The sequence below is a fragment of the Neolamprologus multifasciatus genome, chromosome 18, assembly GCF_963576455.1.
Source record: "Neolamprologus multifasciatus chromosome 18, fNeoMul1.2, whole genome shotgun sequence".
Lineage (NCBI taxonomy): Eukaryota > Metazoa > Chordata > Actinopteri > Cichliformes > Cichlidae > Neolamprologus > Neolamprologus multifasciatus.
In genome coordinates, this window is record NC_140456.1 from 34715348 (window position 1) to 34737011 (window position 21664).

Consider the following 21664-nt stretch of genomic DNA (forward strand, 5'->3'; position numbering starts at 1 on the left):
ATGAGTGGCTCCAAGAATGCCTTAAGCAGCTGAAGATGCATAAAGATGTCGGACCAAGCCCTTGAATGATACCATTGGGCGAGGACGTGCTGACATCAAGAAGTGCTACCAGTGGCTAGAAAAGGCCAATGTAGACAGAGGCTCTGATTATTGTTAACAGGCCTACGCACCAGGTCCACAGAGACAGGAGCCTACCCCAGCTGACATGACCTAAGTTGCAGATTCTGCAAAGGTGTCCCAAGACACCATCTAGCACATAGTCGCAAACCACCTTGCTGGGGTAGTGACGCATATGAGGACTAGAAGTCCTGTTAGACTTCCAGTTTCACACAAAAACAGCAGCTGCTGACCAACTAACCAAACATATTGGTTATTAACCAGGAACAGAAGACCACAGGTTATGTGGTGGAAGTGGACTGGCAGCACTGAAAGTGCTAAGCCACATGTTAACAGACATGACTGAACATCAGGTTCGTTTTTTTTGGACACACGCTTACAGCCACTTTATTAGGTACACTGTTCACTTGCTTCTCGACACAAACATGTGATCAGCCTACCATACAACGCATTTGAGCAAGTAGACATGGTCAGTACGACTGCCTGAAGTTTAAACTGAGGATCTGAATGGCATCAAACTGAGACTTCAGTGACTTTGAATGTAGCATGTAGCATGTAGCATGGTGTCAAACCATCTTAGTGTTTCAGAAACTGCTGATCTGCTGGGGTTCATCCCACCCAGGCATCTGCAGGATGGCAGAGACTGGTCCAGAAATGAGTAACCAGTGAGTGGCAGCTGTCTGGGTGACGAGTTGATAGGCAACATTAACAAGGTTACTGTGACTTACAGTAAAATTTCCTGCCTTACTGTAATGTTTGGATGGCAATGTCAGAATGTCAGTTCATGCTCGTGGAGATGTTACGGTGTGTGTGTCCATCCCTGTATCACCACAGTGCATCGAGCCAGATAAGGCATCATGTCACAAAGCTCAATCAGCTCAGTGTTGTTTCTTCAACATGGCAATGAGTTCACTGTAGTGGCCTTCAGCTGCCACATCTCAATGAAGCAGCTTTGGGATGTGGTAGGTTCACATTATTCAGCCGACAGATCGGCAGCAGCTGAGGCCATGATGTCAACGTGCACCAAAATCTGAGGACTGTTTTCATCACCTTGTTTAATCTATGGCACAAACATTAAGGCATTTCTGACAGCAACACGGGTGCAAACCTGGTGCTAGTACGGTGTAACTTTTATAGAGTTGCCATTTGTAACATTAATGAAGGGTAAAATCTTTTTAGGGGGCCTGTTTGTGCAGATTCCAATAGTCTGTTTAAAATTACAATTACATGTTGTATATTTGCTGTGATGAATGTTATAATACACATCATGTAAGCAGATGTAGTGCATTAATTACATGAATTATATAAAGTGTAATAATTTTCCAAGTCATTTAAAAAGCTACCCTCTGTAACCTTCAACCAAATATCTGATTACCCACCCAGACTGTCGCAGGAGAACTTGACAATTGCTAAGTTCGGTGCTTTTTGTCTCTTTGTGTTCATCAGGTGGCCAAAACTGCTCCCAATCCTGAATCCAGATTATGTGGCGAAGAAGATCATCCATGCTGTGCTCACAGACCAGGTCTACCTGCTTTTGCCTCGGAGCATGTACCTCATAGCTGGTCTGAAGAAGTTAGTCACTACCTTTCTTTGTTTCTTTCACTTGCACACAGTTCCACACTCACTAATGTAGGGATCCACTTCACTTGTCCCATATTTTGTCATGCCTTATCACAAAATGGATGAAATAAAAATTTCACCTTAAGAATGAGATAATTTGTATATCAACATTGGAAAATTGAGGGTGCAGAAATTGGTAAAGTGAACTAGAACAAGTGCTGGGGTTTAATGGACCGCCTGACCTACCTCAAGACACAGAAGGCCTTGATTGGTCCTTCCATGGATCAATGCACCTATCTGGGGAAGGGTAGAGCATTTCTACAGCAGTGAAGATCACAGTGAGCACAGTGGCCTAGAACCACCAGCTCTCTCTTTGGAGCTAGCTCCACAGATGATCTGAGGGATCAGGTAGAAGGGCCTTAGTTAGCAACTATAAACAGATGGTTGCACTCAAAAAAACTCGAGCATCGCTCTTTGGAGAGAGAACGGTCCAGAAGGACTGGCTGTTTTGCAGCACCAATCATTTATACGGCAGAGAGGCCAGACAGACGTCACTTCTTAGTAAAAGGCACGTGGCAGCCTGCCTGAAGTTTGCCAAAAGGAACCTGAGGGGACTCTGAGATCACGAGAAATTAAATTCTCCAGTCTGATGAAACAAATATTAAACCCTTTTGCCTGAACGCCAAGCGTCATGTCTGCAGGAAACAAGGAACTGCTTATCACCTGACCAATACGGTCCCTACAGTGAAGCCGGGTGGTGGCAGCATCATGCTGTGGGGATGTTTTTCAGCAGCAGGAACAGGGAGACTGTCAGGGTGGAGGCAGATGAATTCAGCAATGTACAGAGACGTCCTTGATGACCTTTTCCAGAGCACTCTGTACCGACCTCAGACTGGGACGAAGGTTCATCTTCCCCCTGAGCACACAGCCAGGATAGCAGTGGCTTCTTATCACGTCCCGAGTGGCCCTGCCAGGAGCCAGACTTGAACCCGTGGGGGTTTTTGTTTTTAAGGTGAAAAGTGATTGAATCCATTTTGAAAAAAGGCTTTAAGATAAAAATGTGAAACAAGTGAAGTGCTGTGAATGCTTTCTGGATGCACTGTGCATAACAAATATAGTTTGGCTGCACTCCACTTTCTGGTGAAAACACTCGTGCAGAATGCAGAATGCACAGAAATGATGAATGACTAACCTTTTAATAATATCGTGGGCCATTTCTGGGGTCATGGGGGCACCAGTCACCATTCTGTGTATTTCTGGTTGTACTCTGGTGATTCAGGTGGCCTTGATGGGAGTGGGAGTGGCCTAACGACACTGCCTGTTGTTCTCTGGCCTTTGCTCGACTTGGTTAACTTCTAGTTTTTGTTGTGATGCACTTTAACATCTTTGAAGGTCGATTTTTGCTGGAGGTGGGGTGTTGAGGAGGATCACATGTTCACACCATGGGGCGGGGAAAGGCTATCACACGAATACAAGGTGATGGATGTCTCGACCTGTAGGTGGTGACGGTTCACCTACAGGAATGGGACAACCTGCCACGTGACTTTAGACCCTGAATCATATTTAGTTAGTTAATGCAATGCCGAATCAATAAATCCTGTATCCATTTTTACATATAAATATATATTTTGCCAGAATCTCAGCTTAAAGCTCACAAAACTATTTCAACAAACTCCAAACAGTTAAAATAGCAAACGATTAAAACAGAGTCCACATAAAGTGGTGAAGAAATCCAGATTCTAGGTTTTATCCTTTTCTCAGCAGAGAGAGTTTTATGGCTTCGTCCAGTTGAAGCTGTGTCACGAGTTCATACATATTGAAGGATGTCAGTTTGAACGGCTGTTAGCAGAGTTGGAAACAGATCTGAGGAGGAGGAGAAATCATTTCAGAGCCCAGTGAGCCAGACCAGTGTTTCAGTGTGTCTGTGGTAAAAATGGTAACATTTCCTCTTCCTGTATCGTTGTATATGCAGCTATGAGCAAGCTTGTTGCCAAATACAGCAATTTGGTTGGTCAGATCAGTTTATTCGGATCCAAAACATCTGAAGAGTCAAGCTTGGTTTGATAAAAATAAATTCAGCAAATTCGTCCAATAAAAACACACGATTGGTGTGAGCGGCTGCATTAGGAACAGGTAAGTCCAAAAGTATTTTAACGCACAAAATGTTCACACGGATGTCGTATGTCCGGTGTGAAAAGGCACCAAATTTAAAACCAATTTGATACATGCAAAAACTTATTGTATATTTAAAAAACAAAACAAACCCAAAACTGATTCTGAGATTGATTTTGTTTTTAATTATTATTTCTTTTTGCCCTCTTACTAACGTGTCAAGACTGACTCAGGACCTAAATAATGTCTTTGGCACACTGAACTCAAGACGAATTATCATGCGCACTTAGGCTACGTTCACACTGCAGGCGAAAGCGCATCAAATCCGACTTTTTTGACTCTATGCGACCATCTATCCGATCATGGTGTGACAGTGTGAACGGCACAAATCCGATATTTTCAAATCCGATCTGGGTCACTCTCGTATGTGGTCCTGAATCCGATACATATCTGATGTTTCAGAAAGCTGCTGTTTGATGGTCATGTCGCATTAAATCAGTCTTTTATGTCACCGACACAAGACAGACGCCAATTATCAGCGCCGGAGAAGACATCGCAAACGCTTCCTGTCCATCCAGTGAAACTGTTGGGAAGACAACGTTGGAGAAACGTGAACATTTTATTTGTACTGTATAATCTGCAGATTCTGACAGAAATCTGCAACTATCCTTTGAAGCAGCGCTCCTCTAAAACAGCAATAAGGATCATTATTAGGTTATCTACATTATTATGTAAATAACAAAATAACTTAAAGCAAAACTGGGAAACGTGAAGTCTGAAGTCTTTATATTAAGGTCATCAGTCAAACAATACTGTTGCTCTGGGTCTAAACAGAGCGCGTTGTGTGTGACGTCTTCTTTTGTGCATGCGGCCGCTTTGAGCGTTCACACTAGAGCGCGTTTGCTGTCGCATTTTATTTGTAGTGTGAACGAGCAGACAAAAAAATCAGATTTGATCAAAAAATCTGAATTGAGCATCAAGACCTGCAGAGTGAACGTAGCCTTAGTAACACTCTGAGATATTAAACCGCTCACTAACCACTGAAAGCCACGTTTATGTTTTGTTTCTAAAAAGCTCTGCGCTGGAAAACATGATATCTCAACTTAGTTCCACACAATCGTTCTTCACACAGAATATTTACACAATTCTTAGCTTTCGTAGTTTTGTCACAATCAGAAGAAAAACATGTTGATGAACCTGAAGTCATGAAAATTCCACTTGGATGATTTTTGTGTTGCATGTTGTTTATGTAACGGTCTTATCGTTGTCGGTGTTTTGGTACAGTAGTTGTTTCAAGTCTGTCCTCGTCTTTGTCATCTTTTTGTTTGTTTGTTTGTTTGTTTGTTTGTGTGTAGATGGATACATTCCAGCAGTAACATGAGGTTAAACTTGGCTTTAAACTGATTGTTGAAGAGAAATATTATTTCCTTATAATTAAAATGACATCACTGGCAGATTATTCGATTGCCGTAATGGTTACATATGTTATGTATTTAATTAAAATGACCTTGGTGCTGATGGGGTTATATTTCTGTTGTTGTCCTCATCCTGTTCTTCTTTGTTTCCCTCCATCATCGTCAGTGTGTTACAGTGGAACCTGCGCTACCTGTTTGGCTGTTACATGGAATTGTCCGTTGAAATAGACCGCCACAAAAGCCTCAGTGCACACTGAAGTGTACATTAACAGACAGTCAGTGCTACATGTGTTTGGATGTTGTGCTCAGCTGTAACCATGTACAGGGCACATTGTAGCTCGGACTGTTGTAACATGTAACGAAATATTCTGCAACCTCCGTCTGTTTAAAATTGTCTGTGCTAAATGTTGTTTACTAGGAGGTATTTGATGCTTCATTGACCATGAACCCAAGCACACGACATTTTTACATGTGATGGTGTATTTACATGTAGTGAAGCCATCATGATGAGGGCTATATCATATCTAAACTGTCAAGTATTAAAGACAACATTCAGATGCTATGTCTTGCTCTTCTAACACTTATTTAACTTTCATTAAATTTGTGTTTCCCTAATATTGGTCTCGCCAATGTCATCATACTGAAACGAGATGTGGGGTCAGATTTTCCTACACCTGGCTTGAGCTACAAAGCTGGATGGTCTTATCCAGCTAACTAACCCAGTGGTTTAAGACCTACAAATCATTTCTTATTGGGGAAGATTACCATGGCAACTCATGCCTAACTGGTTTCATGTTATACTCCAGATTAGAGATCAGCAGGTATCGGATCAGCCACTGACTGACCGAGATCCCTAAGATCTCAGATGTTTCAGATCTTCAGGATTCCTGGACCTCTTTCCATGAATTAGATTGTTTTTGTTTTTTAAGAGCATCTGATGTCTTTGTGTTGCCTCAAACACAAAGTGAAATACTTGATTGTAATTCATCTAATCCCCAATTTAATGATAGTGTTGTCATATTGATAAATCTGTTAATTTTCTGAATTTTATTAATATGAACAAATGAAACGGGGTGGCTGTGGCTCAGGTGGTCGAGCAGATCAGCTACTGTTGGTGGTTCGATCCTGGCTCCTCCAGTCTGCATGTCAAGTGTCCTTGAGCAAGATACTAACCCCAAGTTGCTCTCCGATGCATCAGAGTGTGAATGTAGTTTAGTTTGCACTTGTGTTTAGAGGTGCTTGTGTGAGTGGGTGAATGAGGCATGTTGTACACAGTGCTTTGAATACTCCGGGAGAGTAGAAAAGCGCTCTATAAGAATCCGTCCATTTACCATTTAACAAATTTCCACATGAAATGTTCAGAGCACAGTCTGTCTGCAGCCTGCATTTCAAACTCGCCTCAAATCTAGTTCAGTTTTTGATTTTTGGTCATTTTAGGCTCAGCTTCACTCAAATACTGGAATCCTCTCCAGGATGCAGCTATGGCAGACACGAGTCACTGACCAGTCTGGTCTGTTGAACAGCTGCATTCAATTCAGTTCAATTTAATTTATATAGTGCCAGAGTTACAAAGATGGAGATTATAGTTTGTTCTGAGCTGCTAATAAATCTGATGTGGTCACCGTCTCTGTCCTCTGATGTTGACGAGTGAATGACTGTAAACGTGTTTACAGCCCCTCAGCCTCCAAGTAGATGCATGTTTGGTATCAATTTGAAAATCTTAAGTGACTTCCTACTTGAGTTATTGCATTCACAACATTTTCAGAAAACATGACCCCTGACCTTGACCTTAAATCCAAGGTCACTGAGATTCTGACTCATCTAACATCCCAAGTAGGTACACCTGTGGTACAGTGGGGCAAAAAAGTATTTAGTCAGCCACCGATTGTGCAAGTTCCCCCACTTAAAATGATGACAGAGGTCAGTAATTTGCACCAGAGGTACACTTCAACTGTGAGAGACAGAATGTGAAAAAAAAATCCATGAATTCACATGGTAGGATTTGTAAAGAATTTATTCGTAAATCAGGGTGGAAAATAAGTATTTGGTCAATAACAAAAATACAACTCAATACTTTGTAACATAACCTTTGTTGGCAATAACAGAGGTCAAACGTTTACTATAGGTCTTTACCAGGTTTGCACACACAGTAGCTGGTATTTTGGCCCATTCCTCCATGCAGATCTTCTCAAGAGCAGTGATGTATTGGGGCTGTCGCCGAGCAACACGGACTTTCAACTCCCGCCACAGATTTTCTATGGGGTTGAGGTCTGGAGACTGGCTAGGCCACTCCAGGACTTTCAAATGCTTCTTACGGAGCCACTCCTTTGTTGCCCGGGCGGTGTGTTTTGGATCATTGTCATGTTGGAAGACCCAGCCTCGTTTCATCTTCAAAGTTCTCACTGATGGAAGGAGGTTTTGGCTCAAAATCTCACGATACTTGGCCCCATTCATTCTGTCCTTAACACGGATCAGTCGTCCTGTCCCCTTGGCAGAAAAACAGCCCCATAGCATGATGTTTCCACCCCCATGCTTCACAGTAGGTATGGTGTTCTTGGGATGCAACTCAGTATTCTTCTTCCTCCAAACACGACGAGTTGAGTTTATACCAAAAAGTTCTACTTTGGTTTCATCTGACCACATGACATTCTCCCAATCCTCTGCTGTATCATCCATGTGCTCTCTGGCAAACTTCAGACGGGCCTGGACATGCACTGGCTTCAGCAGCGGAACACGTCTGGCACTGCAGGATTTGATTCCCTGCCGTTGTAGTGTGTTACTGATGGTGACCTTTGTTACTTTGGTCCCAGCTCTCTGCAGGTCATTCACCAGGTCCCCCCGTGTGGTTCTGGGATCTTTGCTCACCGTTCTCATGATCATTTTGACCCCACGGGATGAGATCTTGCGTGGAGCCCCAGATCGAGGGAGATTATCAGTGGTCTTGTATGTCTTCCATTTTCTGATGATTGCTCCCACAGTTGATTTTTTCACACCAAGCTGCTTGCCTATTGTAGATTCACTCTTCCCAGTCTGGTGCATGTCTACAATTCTTTTCCTGGTGTCCTTCGAAAGCTCTTTGGTCTTGGCCATGGCGGAGTTTGGAGTCTGACTGGTTGAGGCTGTGGACAGGTGTCTTTTATACAGATGATGAGGTCAAACAGGTGCCATTCATACAGGTAACGAGTGGGGGACAGAAAAGCTTCTTACAGAAGACGTTACAGGTCTGTGAGAGCCAGGGATTTTCCTTGTTTGAGGTGACCAAATACTTATTTTCCACCCTGATTTACGAATAAATTCTTTACAAATCCTACCATGTGAATTCATGGATTTTTTTTTCACATTCTGTCTCTCACAGTTGAAGTGTACCTCTGGTGCAAATTACTGACCTCTGTCATCATTTTAAGTGGGGGAACTTGCACAATCGGTGGCTGACTAAATACTTTTTTGCCCCACTGTATGAATTTTAAAATCCTACATCACCTTGTTCTTAAGTTATCGCATTCACAAACCACGCTGCCTGTTATCATACAAATGTATAAAGACACAATATGCACTGCAAAAGCAAACAAGTTTCTAAAGGCAAAGAATTTTGATATTGTATCAACTAGTTTGTCACTTTGTGCTCTGCTGGGTGAAAAAGACAAAACTGGATTTAAAAATCTGGCTGAAGGACGCTGCAGTAAAGCACTGGCAGATTCTCTGAACGGAGGAAATGCAGCATTTGGTGATGTTCATGGGTTCCAGACTTCAGGCATTTACTGACTGCACATTTTCATTGTTGTGTAAAAATGACATATTTTTATTTGTTAGATTTTTTTTTCTGCCTTTGAGAAAATGTGTCACGGTGCGTAAAATTGACTCTGATTCTAAACAAAAATGAATACTTTTGTTAAACCTCTTGAATTACAGCTACTGTATCCACTTCAATCATGTTGTTTTAAACTCGTCTGCAGTGGTGCTGAGAAACAAAATGTAAAATAAAAATGATTTTCAGCCCCTAGGATACAAGGTACACTTCACACACCTAGTAAACACACTTGAGATTAAGAACTTTAAGTAAAAAAGGCAAGGTAGGGCCGAAGTCACACAATCAGGAGGTTTTTCCTTCATCATGTATTCGTACAGAGAAAACAAAGGTCTTGGAAGGATCCAGCTCAGCAGAGCTAAAAGACTTGAACCACAGAGTGGCCACATCACTTCTCCATGACATCCCTGCTGCTGCACCATCTTTGCGTTTTGGTGATGCATTTAAAACTATGTAATGGTTAAACTTTAATAGAAATAGATTGATCATATTTATGGGCTATGTACCAGCAGTCGTTAAGCTGGCTGTAGTTAAACCTTTACTCAAAAAGCATCTGTAGACCCAGCTGTCTTAGCTAATAAAAGGCCAATCTCCAACCTTCCTTTGTGTCTTTTGAGTAGTTTCAGTCAGAATGTAACGATCATCACAGAAAGTGCAAATTGAAGGTTACAAATGGTCTCATGGCCTCTGACAGTAGATTCTAATGGTAGTTACTCTGTTACCCTTTATGAATGAGGCTCGAGTATAAAATGCTCAGAGTGTTCGAGCAGAGTAGAAAAGCACTAGGGGAGACTCACAACACCACAAATGTCACCAATGAGGAAGGCGCTAGGAGTCTCATGATCATTTCAGTGTTTGCCCACATGACACAATCCCTGTTTTTGCATGGTGGTTGTCACTTGCCCTGTTTTTGCATGGTGGTTGTCATGGCTGGAAACAGCTGCATGCAGGTTTTATTGGGGGGAAACTGATTTTGAGGTAAGAAAGTTGATCTTTTGAGTTAAGGAAGTCATAAGTCCTGAAAATATTGAAAATATTGTCGGGCATGAACCGGTCCATAGCGCAAAAAGGGTTGGAGACCGCTGCTCTAGATGAACCTAGTACCTCAGGGTTGTCTACAGCTCAGACAGTCAATTCTTCAGCTATACGGCCATTTTCAAAACCAGGGCCAAGAAAAAAGACTGTCAGGATCAGGAAGAAGAGGCAGTCTGAAATGATCATCAGTACACCAGTGTGTGTGGCTCAGGTGGTAGAGCAGATCAGCTACTGATTGGAAGGTGGTTCGATTCCTGGCTTCCCCAGTCTGCATGCCAAATATCCTTGGGCAAGATACTAAGCTGCTCTCTGATGTGTTCATCGGAGTTTATTAGTTTGCACTTGAGTTTAGAAGTTGTTGTATGAGACATGTTGTATACAGCATTTTGAGTAGAAAAGCGCTAAATAACTATAATCCGTCCATTTACCACTTAAAACAAGCACTAATGCAAGTGGACCAGAAAAGAACCAATATTACAAGAAAGAGTATCTGAGGAAAAAATCAAGGCGAGCAGAAGAAAAATAGAAATGAGACAGCAGAGGACAAAAACCTTTGCGTTGTCTGTCTGGATTTGTTAACTCAAAGCTGGAGGTAGTTTGGGTAAAATGTCCACCCAGCCTGCACTTTAAACCAAACCTATATGTTTGTCACACAGGTGCATTGTACTGTTTGAGTATTTGTAGTGTCATGAAAGTTTGTTTAGTGAACTCATTTACACACTGATACCACAAGAGTGTGTTTGAGTTATGGCCAGTCACAGAGAGAGAGGCGCACACCGTTCTTTTTTCCAATAAACCACTTTTTGAAGCATGTTCTCTGGTGTCATTTTAATGTTAACACATGAGATCTGTGGTGTTCTTGCAGGCGTCATTCATAGTAAACAAACAGGATACTTTGTTTAAAAGTTTGAGAACTCTGGTACAAAAATCCACTGAGTTACAGATGCTTCAGCACAATGTGTTACAACCACACATGGCGTTCCCTATATAGGAACCTGTCCATCTACCATCTCTATATAACAGAGACTTTGTTATATAAGTTGTATTTCACCAGTGTGAGTCAAATAAAGGTTCCCAACTAAAAGCACCCAGGATGTTTGCTCTGTTGTCTTTATATACATTTAGTAAAATATCTTCTTATTCAAGGAAAAGAGCCGAGACATGACAAATACAGGTGGGTGGATACTTTTGGAAAATAAGGTAGATATCTGAGGAAACACATCTAAGGCAGCTTGAAGGGTTAGCCTGGCAGCGTGGCAGAATAACAAATCTACAGGATGTGTTTGGTAGCCGTGTGTGATATTCTGAAAATGTAATCTCGAATCGATATGAAACCTGACTGAGTGGTGATGAAGTGGAGCTGCAGCCGTTATTTGTGTAATGGATTTACACATGTTAATGACATTCCTGGTTCTCCTTGTTACAGTGATGAAAGAATGCAGGCCACAGTCCTATGTTAGTGTTTTTTTCATCTGGTTCACTACAGTTTTTTATATAGCACCAAATAATAGGACCAAATCAAAAAACAGTTGCCTCAAGGTACTTTTATTGTAGAACAAAGACCCTACAATAATCGAGAGAAAAGACCAACAATCACACAATGTCCTGCGAGCAAGCACCTGGCATCAATGGGGAGGAAAAACACTCCCTTTTAAACGGGTACTAGCTAAGAATTATGGGAAAGAAGTGAGCACAGATAGACAGGACAAAAGAGACACTAATGGGGGCAGACAGAGATGAATTGTAATAATTACTAATGATTAGGGATGCACCGATACCGATACTGGTATCGGGTATCGGAGCCGATACTGTAAAATGTGTGTGTACTCATACTCGTAAAAGTTAACCGATACCATGAACCGATACTAACTCTGTTGTAGTTCTTTAGATTGGCCACTAGGGGGACATCCCGTGCTAAACAGGCACAGGGTTAGACGAGTGAGACTGGCAGCTCCAGATAAAAAAGAGAAACTGGAGGCTGCTGTAGCTAGGCTAAGCAAAATGTCAGCAGTGTGGAACAGCCAACTTTAACTCAGGTTTATGAAAAGCGATGAAAAATGTCAAGAGAAAATCCACGGGCAGTTAAAATAACAGAGGCTCTGACTCATTTTATCGCTCTGGATGACCAGCCAATGCCGGCCGTGGAAAACATAGGATTCTTCTCAGCATACTCGAGCTGCGATATGAAATTCCCAGCCGCCCACACATCAGGGAGATAATGGTGCCAAAACTTTCTAAAGAGGTAAAGACAAGCAGTGTGTGTGCGATGTCAGTCCTCGGTTTAACGGCACAGTGGACTGATGATCCACGGGCAGATGAGGAGTTCGTCAATGCCAAATACTTTCATTATTTTGTTTGTTTGTTTACAACATGGACACTCTGCACTCTGTGTGTGTGTGTGTGGTAGAAGTATCGTTGTTTGTACTCTGTATCGGCAAGTACTCAGATCCAAGTATCGGTATCGTATCGGTTTGAAAAAAGTGGTATCGTTGCATCCCTACTAATGATTAAATGTGAGTTTGGTGTGTAAATGTGCAAAGATAGAGGGAAGATACTGATTTTGAGGTTTCTTCTGAAACTCAGCTGCTCCCTCCCTGAGCCTGGTTCTGCTGGAGGTTTCTTCCTGTTAAAAGAGTGTTTTTCCTCTCCACTGTCGATACATGCTCGCTCGTGGGGATTGTCAGATTGTTCAGATTTTCTGTCTAATATTGTAGGTCTTTATTCTACAGTATTTATTTAAATAAAATCAATTCTAACATTAATATATAGAGGTGTATTACAAATTATGCCAAAAACATAAAGATGTATCATATCTCCAGTTGCCCCAGTCTATACTGGGAGTTTTCAGCCTCGATGTGTCAAAAATATCATCAGCTAATTGAACCTTGCACTCAAACTTAATTAAACTTAATCTTTCTATCAGTTTTCTGTTGCTCAGCTACAGAAATGGGACAGCAGAACATCATATAGACATTTTGAATGTGGCTTTTACTGGTTCAGTAATTCTGTAGAAGTCGACAAAGAGGAGAGATCGTAGTCTAACATGTAACTTGCCTTTTCAATGCATTGGTGGAACTTTTCTGTACAGTTTGTATGTGCGCTGAAGGTGAGCAAATTTCCACCAGCTCTCATGTCAATCAACGCCATGCTTTGCTGTCATTGGCTTCACATGCTCCCCTGGAGGTTCTGCCTCTTCCCTTCGAGCACAGCTGTTTCACACGTAGTTGCTCAAAGTCGCTGCATGTTATTCACTTTCCGCAGCCTCTGATCATCAATATGAGTTGCTTGACAGTCTGAAGCTCCGAGAATAATGAGGGAGGTTAACTTCTTTTGGTTATAAAGGTAGCAGAAGTGAGTTATACATAATAACCTGTTAAGCCTCCAGCGTTTCCTGATCTCCACCATCTCCTCCCTCTTGCACCCATCTGTGGGTGCGTAAGAGATTAACAGAAGTTGCAATGATTTCTTGCCGGGGCTGTGAGGTCACATTGTGTTTGACTGCCCAACAACCTCAGCTCAACATGAATTAAAAGTCTAGTTGTGTGAGCACTGTGTAAACTGACATCTGTAATACCTTAGCAATAACACTGATAATAGAAATACTAATGCACCATTTGGAAGAGCCAGGTCTTAGATAGCTGAAGCCCCCTGTGCTGCTGCTCAATCGTTTTGTTCTTTAATTGTATTTCATGAGTGTTTAAGAAGAAAAGATGTCTGCCATTCTTTTCTTCTTCTTCCTCTGGTCCATTTATCTGAGGACAGGGCTATTATTCTCTATTAGAAAGATTTCTGTCTGTGGAAAACAGCTCACACAAATACAGCTCACAGATAGTGCCTCGCCTGTCACCTCTGTTCATTTTAGATAAAAGCCATTGTATTAATAATGTGTTGTATTATCCTGCCTTGTCTCTGCTCCCTCTTTGAAGACAGTCATTGTTGGAGTTGTTAGTCATCCAGATTTCGCTACCAGTGAGAAATGCAAGCAACATTATTCTGCTCTGTGAAATTATTAGACATGACCTATTTAAATTAGAACAAATATTTTGTTCCATTAGGAGCTGTTTGTTAGATTCATTGTTGTGCTTAATGCTAACGAGGGCATCAGTCCTTGAATGTTTGTTTATTTTAAAGGATTGCTGCAGCGTTGTGCTCTTGGAAAGTTGCTGGAGGTACAGTTTCATTGTTTTAGAACTTTTCACGTGATCATAAACTTTCTAGGAACCACCTGGCTAGCTTTACTCTGCTGCCTTGCTCATTTTTACAGTGAGTCGTGTCCCTGTCGAGGTGTCGTGTGTTTATTGAGTAGCTGTTTGGTTTCTCCAGTTCATACACTATGTTGCTTCGTTTGTGTTTGGGAGTTCTGTCCTTGGGATGAAAGACTTCATTTACATGCAGTGTTGGGAAGGTTACTTTTAAAATGTATTCCATTACAGATTACAGATTACATGCCCCAAAATGTATTCTGTAACGTATTCCGTTACGTTACTCAATGAGAGTAACGTATTCTGAATACTTTGGATTACTTAATATATTATCATGCTGTTTACAACTACATGAATGTACTATTGCTGTGATTTATTACTGTTACTGAAGGTCCGCGGCTCCGAACCGTAGTAAAGGGACCTCTGGCTAATACGGTGGGTTCTGTGTCGGCTCGTAGCTGAAAACTAGCTTTACTTTGTTGTCTGGGTCAACTTTGCTAGCAGAGACAGAGAGAGGCGTTGAAAGGCTGCTCCAACAGAACTTATTGTTTCAGAGGAAAACACGACCACGGTGTACAGTCGAGTCTTAATAGCTTACTTACAACTGGGCTCGTCAGGCTCTCTTCTTGGCTGCAGTGGTTATTATTATATTTACATGCTTCCAGCTCCCGTTTCTGCTCGATGACAGCTCGTACTTTTCCTTTTTCTCCCTCCCTCGCTCACAGACACATAACGGGTATGGCAGTCCATTCTCCCTGCAGCACGGACTACACTGCCCATGATGCTACATTCTTTAGAGCTATACCTGTAGCATTCTGCCTGTTAGCTTAGCACAACAACAACAAAAAGGCCTCTCTCACCCAGGAAACACGCAGAGAGAGAGGGCATCACCCTGTAACCATGGCAACCGTAACGCTGCCGCCTGGAACAACAGAACGTAGCTGTCAAACAAAACCCAAACAGTCCTGACCCGCGACAATATGAAACAGGGAAGTACCGCCGTGTAATCCATTTATTTCAACAAAGTAACTGTATTCTAAATACCACCTTTTTAAACGGTAACTGTAACGGAATACAGTTACTCATATTTTGTATTTTAAATACGTAACGGCGGTACATGTATTCCGTTACTCCCCAACACTGTTTACATGCATGTGTTCCTTTTCTTTCTGTTTCTGCCTCATTGGGATGAGCTTTTGCCCGGTGGTGTGGGGTCCTGATTGCTCCAAGTTTGTGTTTTAAAGTGTGATGGGAGTCAAAGAGGAGATGCTGGTCTGTGTGCGTGAGCTCCCAGTAAACGTAAACGTTGAGGCTTCCCGAGTCCTCAATGTGCTCAGCACAGTCCATAAATAGCAAACTATGGTCCTTTGTGTCTTCCCTGGTGAACTTTATGTTTCTATCCACTGAGTTGATGTGAACAGTGAAAGATTCTACTTCTTGGGTTTTTTTTTTTTTTTTTTTTTTTTTTCTTCTTGCCTGTCCCGTTTGGCTCTTTTGCCATCAGAATTATTGTCTAAAGGCGAAGAAAGATGCCCAACGGATTTTCTTTACCAAATTGACCATCCCAGCTTTGCCGTGATGGTCCATTTGATTCACCTTTTATTCTTTATTTTATTTTCACTTGCTGAATACGGGACAGACTTGACTGGGGGAAAGAAAAGGGAGAAAGAAAGAGGGAAAGAAAAACAGTTGAGAAGAGGGACGGGGGAGAAGGGCAAAAAACAAAAACCAACAGAATAAGCAGAAAAAAAAAAAATACATATATCGATCACCTGGATCACCTGTTGAGAAAGAAAAAAGAAAACAAGCAGAAGAAAACGAGAGTAATACAATAAACAACATCACAATGATATATGGGAATATGACAGTAAATACTAAATATTAAACATTATTGTGCAGCACGTAAGATCGACAGCACAGTGTGCATTGAGGTAGGAGCCAAAAAGGGTGTAGTTTGTGTGTGTGATCACCCGTGTGTACACCTGTGAGCATGGACGCGCTTGTTTTCTTAAAAGGTTCCCTCATGTAATGATCTGCTAGAGGGTGTGGGGGTCCACTGCCCCGTCCTCCAGGGCATGAAGCAGGCATGGAGGAGATCAAAACTCCAGACATCCAGAGGCCCTCAGAACACAAGAGACCAAGGAAGACCAACAGAGGGGCAGCCGTGCCACTGTCCCAGAAAGAGCTGAGGAGAGTCCCAGATGAGGGGTCACCCAGCAGCCACGGAGCAGAAGCCAGGGGGGGTTGCAGTGACGTGCCCGTGAGCTCCGCCGGCAGCCAGCTGTGCCTGAGTGACCGAGCCCCAGGCCGAGAGGCCGGGGGCACCCCACCTCCGAAGTGGCCCAAGCGAGCCCCAGGCTCCAGGCCCCGATAAGCAGCCGCCAAGGAGTGAGCCGGTGTGTACCCGGACGCCCACCCCCGGACACAAAGAACCACCAACGCACCGATGTCTGAGGGAGTCCGCCCCCGGCAGGGGAAGTGGTGGGGGGAGATAGGCCTCCAAACCTTGGAGGGCCTGAGCTGTCCTCAGAGAGGTGGCGTCTGATACCCAACCTGACATATGGACACAGACATACAGGCACACACAGATACAAACATCCATTCCCACCCTCATGCTCTCATATGCACTTACTCCACACTCAACCAACGTGGAGACAGACATAAAGAGACGCTGTACACACAATCACACTCCCCAAGCGTACTCTACGAACCGGGTCTAGGTACCCTTGCCCCTGGAGGGGGGAACTGCACCCAGACCCAGGTTGTGTTACCCTTTTCCCTGCGGTGGGGAGAAGCAGACCGCCCCGACTCCGCAGCAGCAGGGAGGCCCCACATTCCGGACCCCAGTCGGACGGCCAACTCCTCCTCTTAGCCCCCCTGCTCTAGCAGACCGCAGAGAACGAGGGCGAGAGAAGACTCCTAACCTCCCTCCACCCGCTCATTGTAGTGTTGATGTATGTGTGTTCTAAGGTGCATTTAAAACCCAGGAGGGCATGGAGCTACCTGCCAGAGAGCAGCAGGTAAGCGCATAGTCCCTCCTGCTAGCCCTCAATGTCTACGTGTATTTAAAATTGAGAGGTGGGCAACGACGCCAGGGGTGAGGTGTACACCCTGATGGTAATTGGGATTCCGTGTAGCGTGCCCACCCCCAAGATCCTATATGTATGTGTAATGAGAGTGTGAGTAATGTGAATATCTAAGTTGCGGGATAAAATTGAGGCAGAGGCAGCCAGAAGGGGACAGAGGGGGGGGGGGGGGGGGGGGTTACCTCCTCTGCACCCTGGTGACACACCCCTACTCCAAGGCCCTGCATGTGTGGGTGGTTGTGGTGGAGCGGGAAGAGGGAGGCAGCTGGAGATGGGGAGGGAAGGAAGGGAGGGGCAAGTGACCCCTCCCTGGGGCCAGCTCCCCCGCTGACCCCAGTAGGCACCCCCATACTCCGCGACCCGCCAGGGAAGGGGGGCCCAGGCCCATCCGAACCGGGGCCCAGTGCAGCGGCGCCGCCCGGCCCCACAGAGCCCGGGGCAGTCCACCCAACCCCACCACAGAGAAAACTGCACCCACCCCATCATCCACTCATCTTCCAGACTACATAAGACAATAGACGCCCAGGCTGAGATCTTCCTCCACGTCTCCTGTATCTCCCCCTCTTGCAGAGAGAGTTCCTGAGAGAGGAAAGCTCCTGCAAGATGTGACAACCCCCCCCCCCCCCACCAGTTGAAGAGCCCCCCAGGTGGCTTGGCGCACCGGCAGCACCCTGCGCCAGTGGTGGGCCCCCATATACCCACCGGCCCACAACCCCGGCAACACACCAACCAGGACCCAGGCCCCCGAGGCCCGGCCAGGGCCCCAGGCCAGAGCCGGAGCGCCCCCAGAACCTCACGCCCGTCCCGGATCCACCCAGGGGCAGCCAGGCTACCAGGTCAGTAACCCCCGTCCGTCAGCACAGACCCTCCCCTAGCCCCACTGCACGTAGCCACGAGGAAACCGTCACCTAAGAGCCAACAGAGCCCCTAATTGGCCATGACCGCTACCCCGGGTTGAGCCCCCCAAGGAAGATGCTCCCGGGGAACCCCCGACGCCCTAAGCCTGACCCTACCCCCACACCAATCACAACAGTGAAGGCGAGACCAAAATATGACCCCCCACCCCCACTAGGTGATGGAGCTGATCAGAGGAGCCCAGAGCGATTGATCTGATGTGGTGGCAGAGGCTGTATCAAGACTAATGTAATCTAATAGATAATTTCTATATTGGTTAGAATTAAGATTGTTTTTATTTTTCCAGTTCATGAGGACTGTTTTCTTGGCTATGCATAGGGCAGTGAAAACCATATGGGCTATATTCTTTTCTGAAGTGACATTATCTAAGCTGCCCAACAAACACACTAAGGGGGAAGTTGGAATGTTACATTTCAGACACTTTGATAAGTCTTCACATATCTCGCGCCAAAACTTCTGAACTGGTGGACAGAACCAAAGAGCATGGATATAATTGTCCGGTGAATTGGTTTGGCAGTGTGAGCAGTTGTTGGTAGATGCAAAGCCCATCTTGAACATCCGATGACCTGTATAGTGCACTCTATGTAGTATTTTGTATTGAATTAATTGAAGACTGGGATTTCTGATTAGATGAAAGGTTTTTAAGCAAATCTGAGACCAGAAGTTTTGGTCTAAGTTAACTGATAAATCCGCTTCCCATTTTGCAATAGGAAGTGATATTGATTCATCTGTTTTAGAAAGCATTCTGTATATTTTGGATAGTAATTTGGGGGTTTTAAGAGTAAAAAATTGAACCACACTTGGTGGTGTTTGTAGTTCAACTTGACCCGGTTTAAATTTCTTTTTTATTATGGATTTAATTTGTTGATATTCTAAAAATCTTTTCTTGTTGATCCCATATTGTGTAACTAGTCTGTCAAATGAAATAAATTCTGTTCCTTCTAGTATATGTTCTACATATTTGATTCCTTTACCATTCCAATCTGAAAAGTTTATCATATTATTGTTTTGTAATATGTCAGGGTTGTTCCAGATAGGTGTACGTTTGCATGGGATTAATGAAGACTCTGTCAACTTCAGAAACTCCCACCATGCTGTCAGAGAAGAGCTGATGTTGATGCTTTTGAAGCATTCATGTCGTTGGATGTTTGAGCTGATAAATGGTAGATCTGAAATCTCTAGATTATTGCAAAGTGCTTGTTCTACATCTAGCCAAGGTTCATCTAAAAGGGTATGTTTTAGCCATCCTGAGATAAACTGAAGCCTGTTGGCTAAGAAGTAGTGCTGAAAGTTAGGTAGTTCTAATCCTCCTTTATCCTTGGTCTTTTGTAGTGTTTTTAAGCATATACGTGGGGGCTTATTTTTCCAAAGGAATTTGGACATATATGAATCTAGAGATCTGAACCAATCTTGCGGCGGTTTAGTTGGGATCATTGAGAATAAATAATTTATTTTTGGTAATACCATCATTTTTATAGCAGCAACCCTTCCCATGAGTGATATGGGTAGACATTTCCATCTAGCCAGATCACCTTCTACTTTCTTTAAAAGTGGGGTATGGTTTAATTTAGTTAGATCTGCAAGCTTGGGAGAAATATTAATACCTAAATATTTTATATTTCCCGATTGCAGTGGAGTAGAAGAGGAATTATGGAAGCAGCAATTAATAGGAAGGACTGTAGATTTTGACCAGTTAATTGAGTAATCTGATATTCTTGCAAAAGAGTTTATCAATTCAATCACCCCAGAGATATTGGTTTGTGAATTTTGGAGAAAGAGTAACACATCATCAGCATAAAGGCTGATTTTATGTTCCACGTTCTTGCATTTTATGCCCTTAATTGCTGAATTCTGTCTAATTGCTGCTGCTAGTGGTTCGATAAAAATTGCAAACAGTGAAGGGGAGAGTGGGCATCCCTGCCTGGTGCCCCTCAGGAGACATAAGCTGGAGGATGTCTGGTCATTTGTTCTGACACAAGCTGTTGGGGAATTATATAATATTTTTAACCAGTTGATGAAAGAAGATCCAAAACCAAATTTGTGTAAAGTTGCAAATAGAAATTTCCAGTTAACTCTGTCAAACGCTTTTTCTGCATCTAAGGAAAATATTGTAGTTTCAAGGTTTTTACTGTATGAGTAGTCTATCAAATTAAGTAATCTACGTGTATTTGTTGATGAGTGCCTACCTTTTATGAAACCAGTTTGGTCAGGATGAATTAAGAGGGGGGTTATTTTCTCTAGTCTCTTCGAGAGAGCTTTGCAGATTATTTTGAGGTCTACATTAATAAGGCATATTGGACGATAGCTTGAGGGATATACAGGGTCTTTGCCTGGTTTTAGCAGGAGATTAATGTTTGCAGAATTCATATTTGATGGAAGTCTGCCCTTTTCTTTGATTTCTAACAACGTTCTGTAAAAAACTGGTGCTAGAATCGTCCAGAATTCTTTGTAGAATTCTGCAGGAAAGCCTTCTTAGGTTTTGATAGATTTTGATTTTAACCGCAGTGGCATCCGCATATCTTTACGTGGCTACGAGCCAAGAGCTTTACTCATCTGTAGATACCCTTGTTGTATTTAAAATATCTGGTTGTAATGTGGTCTAACAGCATGTAAATCTAATGCCACGTGTTCTTTACAGTGACCCTTTCTCTTATTTTTAGATATATATTCCTCTTGACTGTACATATTTCTCCTGTTTGCCATTTATTCACATTTTTATTCCAGCACAGTTAGTGTGGAGCACCCACAGTTTCATTGTACATGTACAATGACAATAAAGGTCTATTCTGTTCAGGAGTAAAGTTCTGTAAGGAGCTGGATGCTGTTGTCTTGTTGTGACAGTCTCCACTGCCTTGGTTAAAGATATGAAATGTCGGCCTCATTAAAGGACACTCTGGTTTCATCTGGATCCAGTGATCCAGGTTTGAGGTCTGTAGAGTTTTTAATGGGGTGTTTTCCACCAGGGGGGCTGGGATGGTGGTGAGATGTTTGGAAATGTTGTAGGTGGCTGAGTTTACTGCTGATAATGCACTTCCTGTGCTACATACTGGCAACCACGTGATACTGAATCCCCCTTTCTAACAGCAGGTTTGTGGAATTAAAGCACTGACATTAATGTATTTATAATAGGCTGACTCTTTTTGATACACCCTGTGTATATACATGTGTGTCAACATGTATGGTTTGTATTGATAGCACAAATGAGATATTGCAAGGTTATTGAAAGGAGGCAGTCTCGTCAGTGTTCATTTATTTTGTTTGGAAATGACCGAGTGCTGCGGAGAGGTGCGGCTCTACTACTTCCTCAGCAACTTTCTGTGGGCAGTCACTGAGGAAGTCCTTAATCCAGAGGGAGATGGAGTGTAGGAGGCTGAAGCTGATTAAGTTTGTCACCAGTCTGTTAGGGATGAACAATGA

At 43.2% G+C, this 21664-nt stretch overlaps 1 protein-coding gene across 3 annotated transcripts in view; it reads left to right on the plus strand.

Moving 5' to 3' along the window:
- The window catches only part of LOC146498465 (epidermal retinol dehydrogenase 2-like), a 37468-nt gene that overhangs the window by 14767 nt on the left and 1037 nt on the right, over positions 1-21664 (plus strand). For 2 of the 3 annotated variants that reach the window (XM_085139406.1, XM_085139408.1), the window contains exon 6: positions 1564-1689. In XM_085139406.1, coding sequence (XP_084995532.1) covers positions 1564-1689 — 126 coding nt within the window. Of the gene's footprint in view, positions 1-1563; positions 1690-5370; positions 5767-21664 lie in introns of those variants that run through there. The other variant, XM_085139407.1, reaches the window with a different exon arrangement.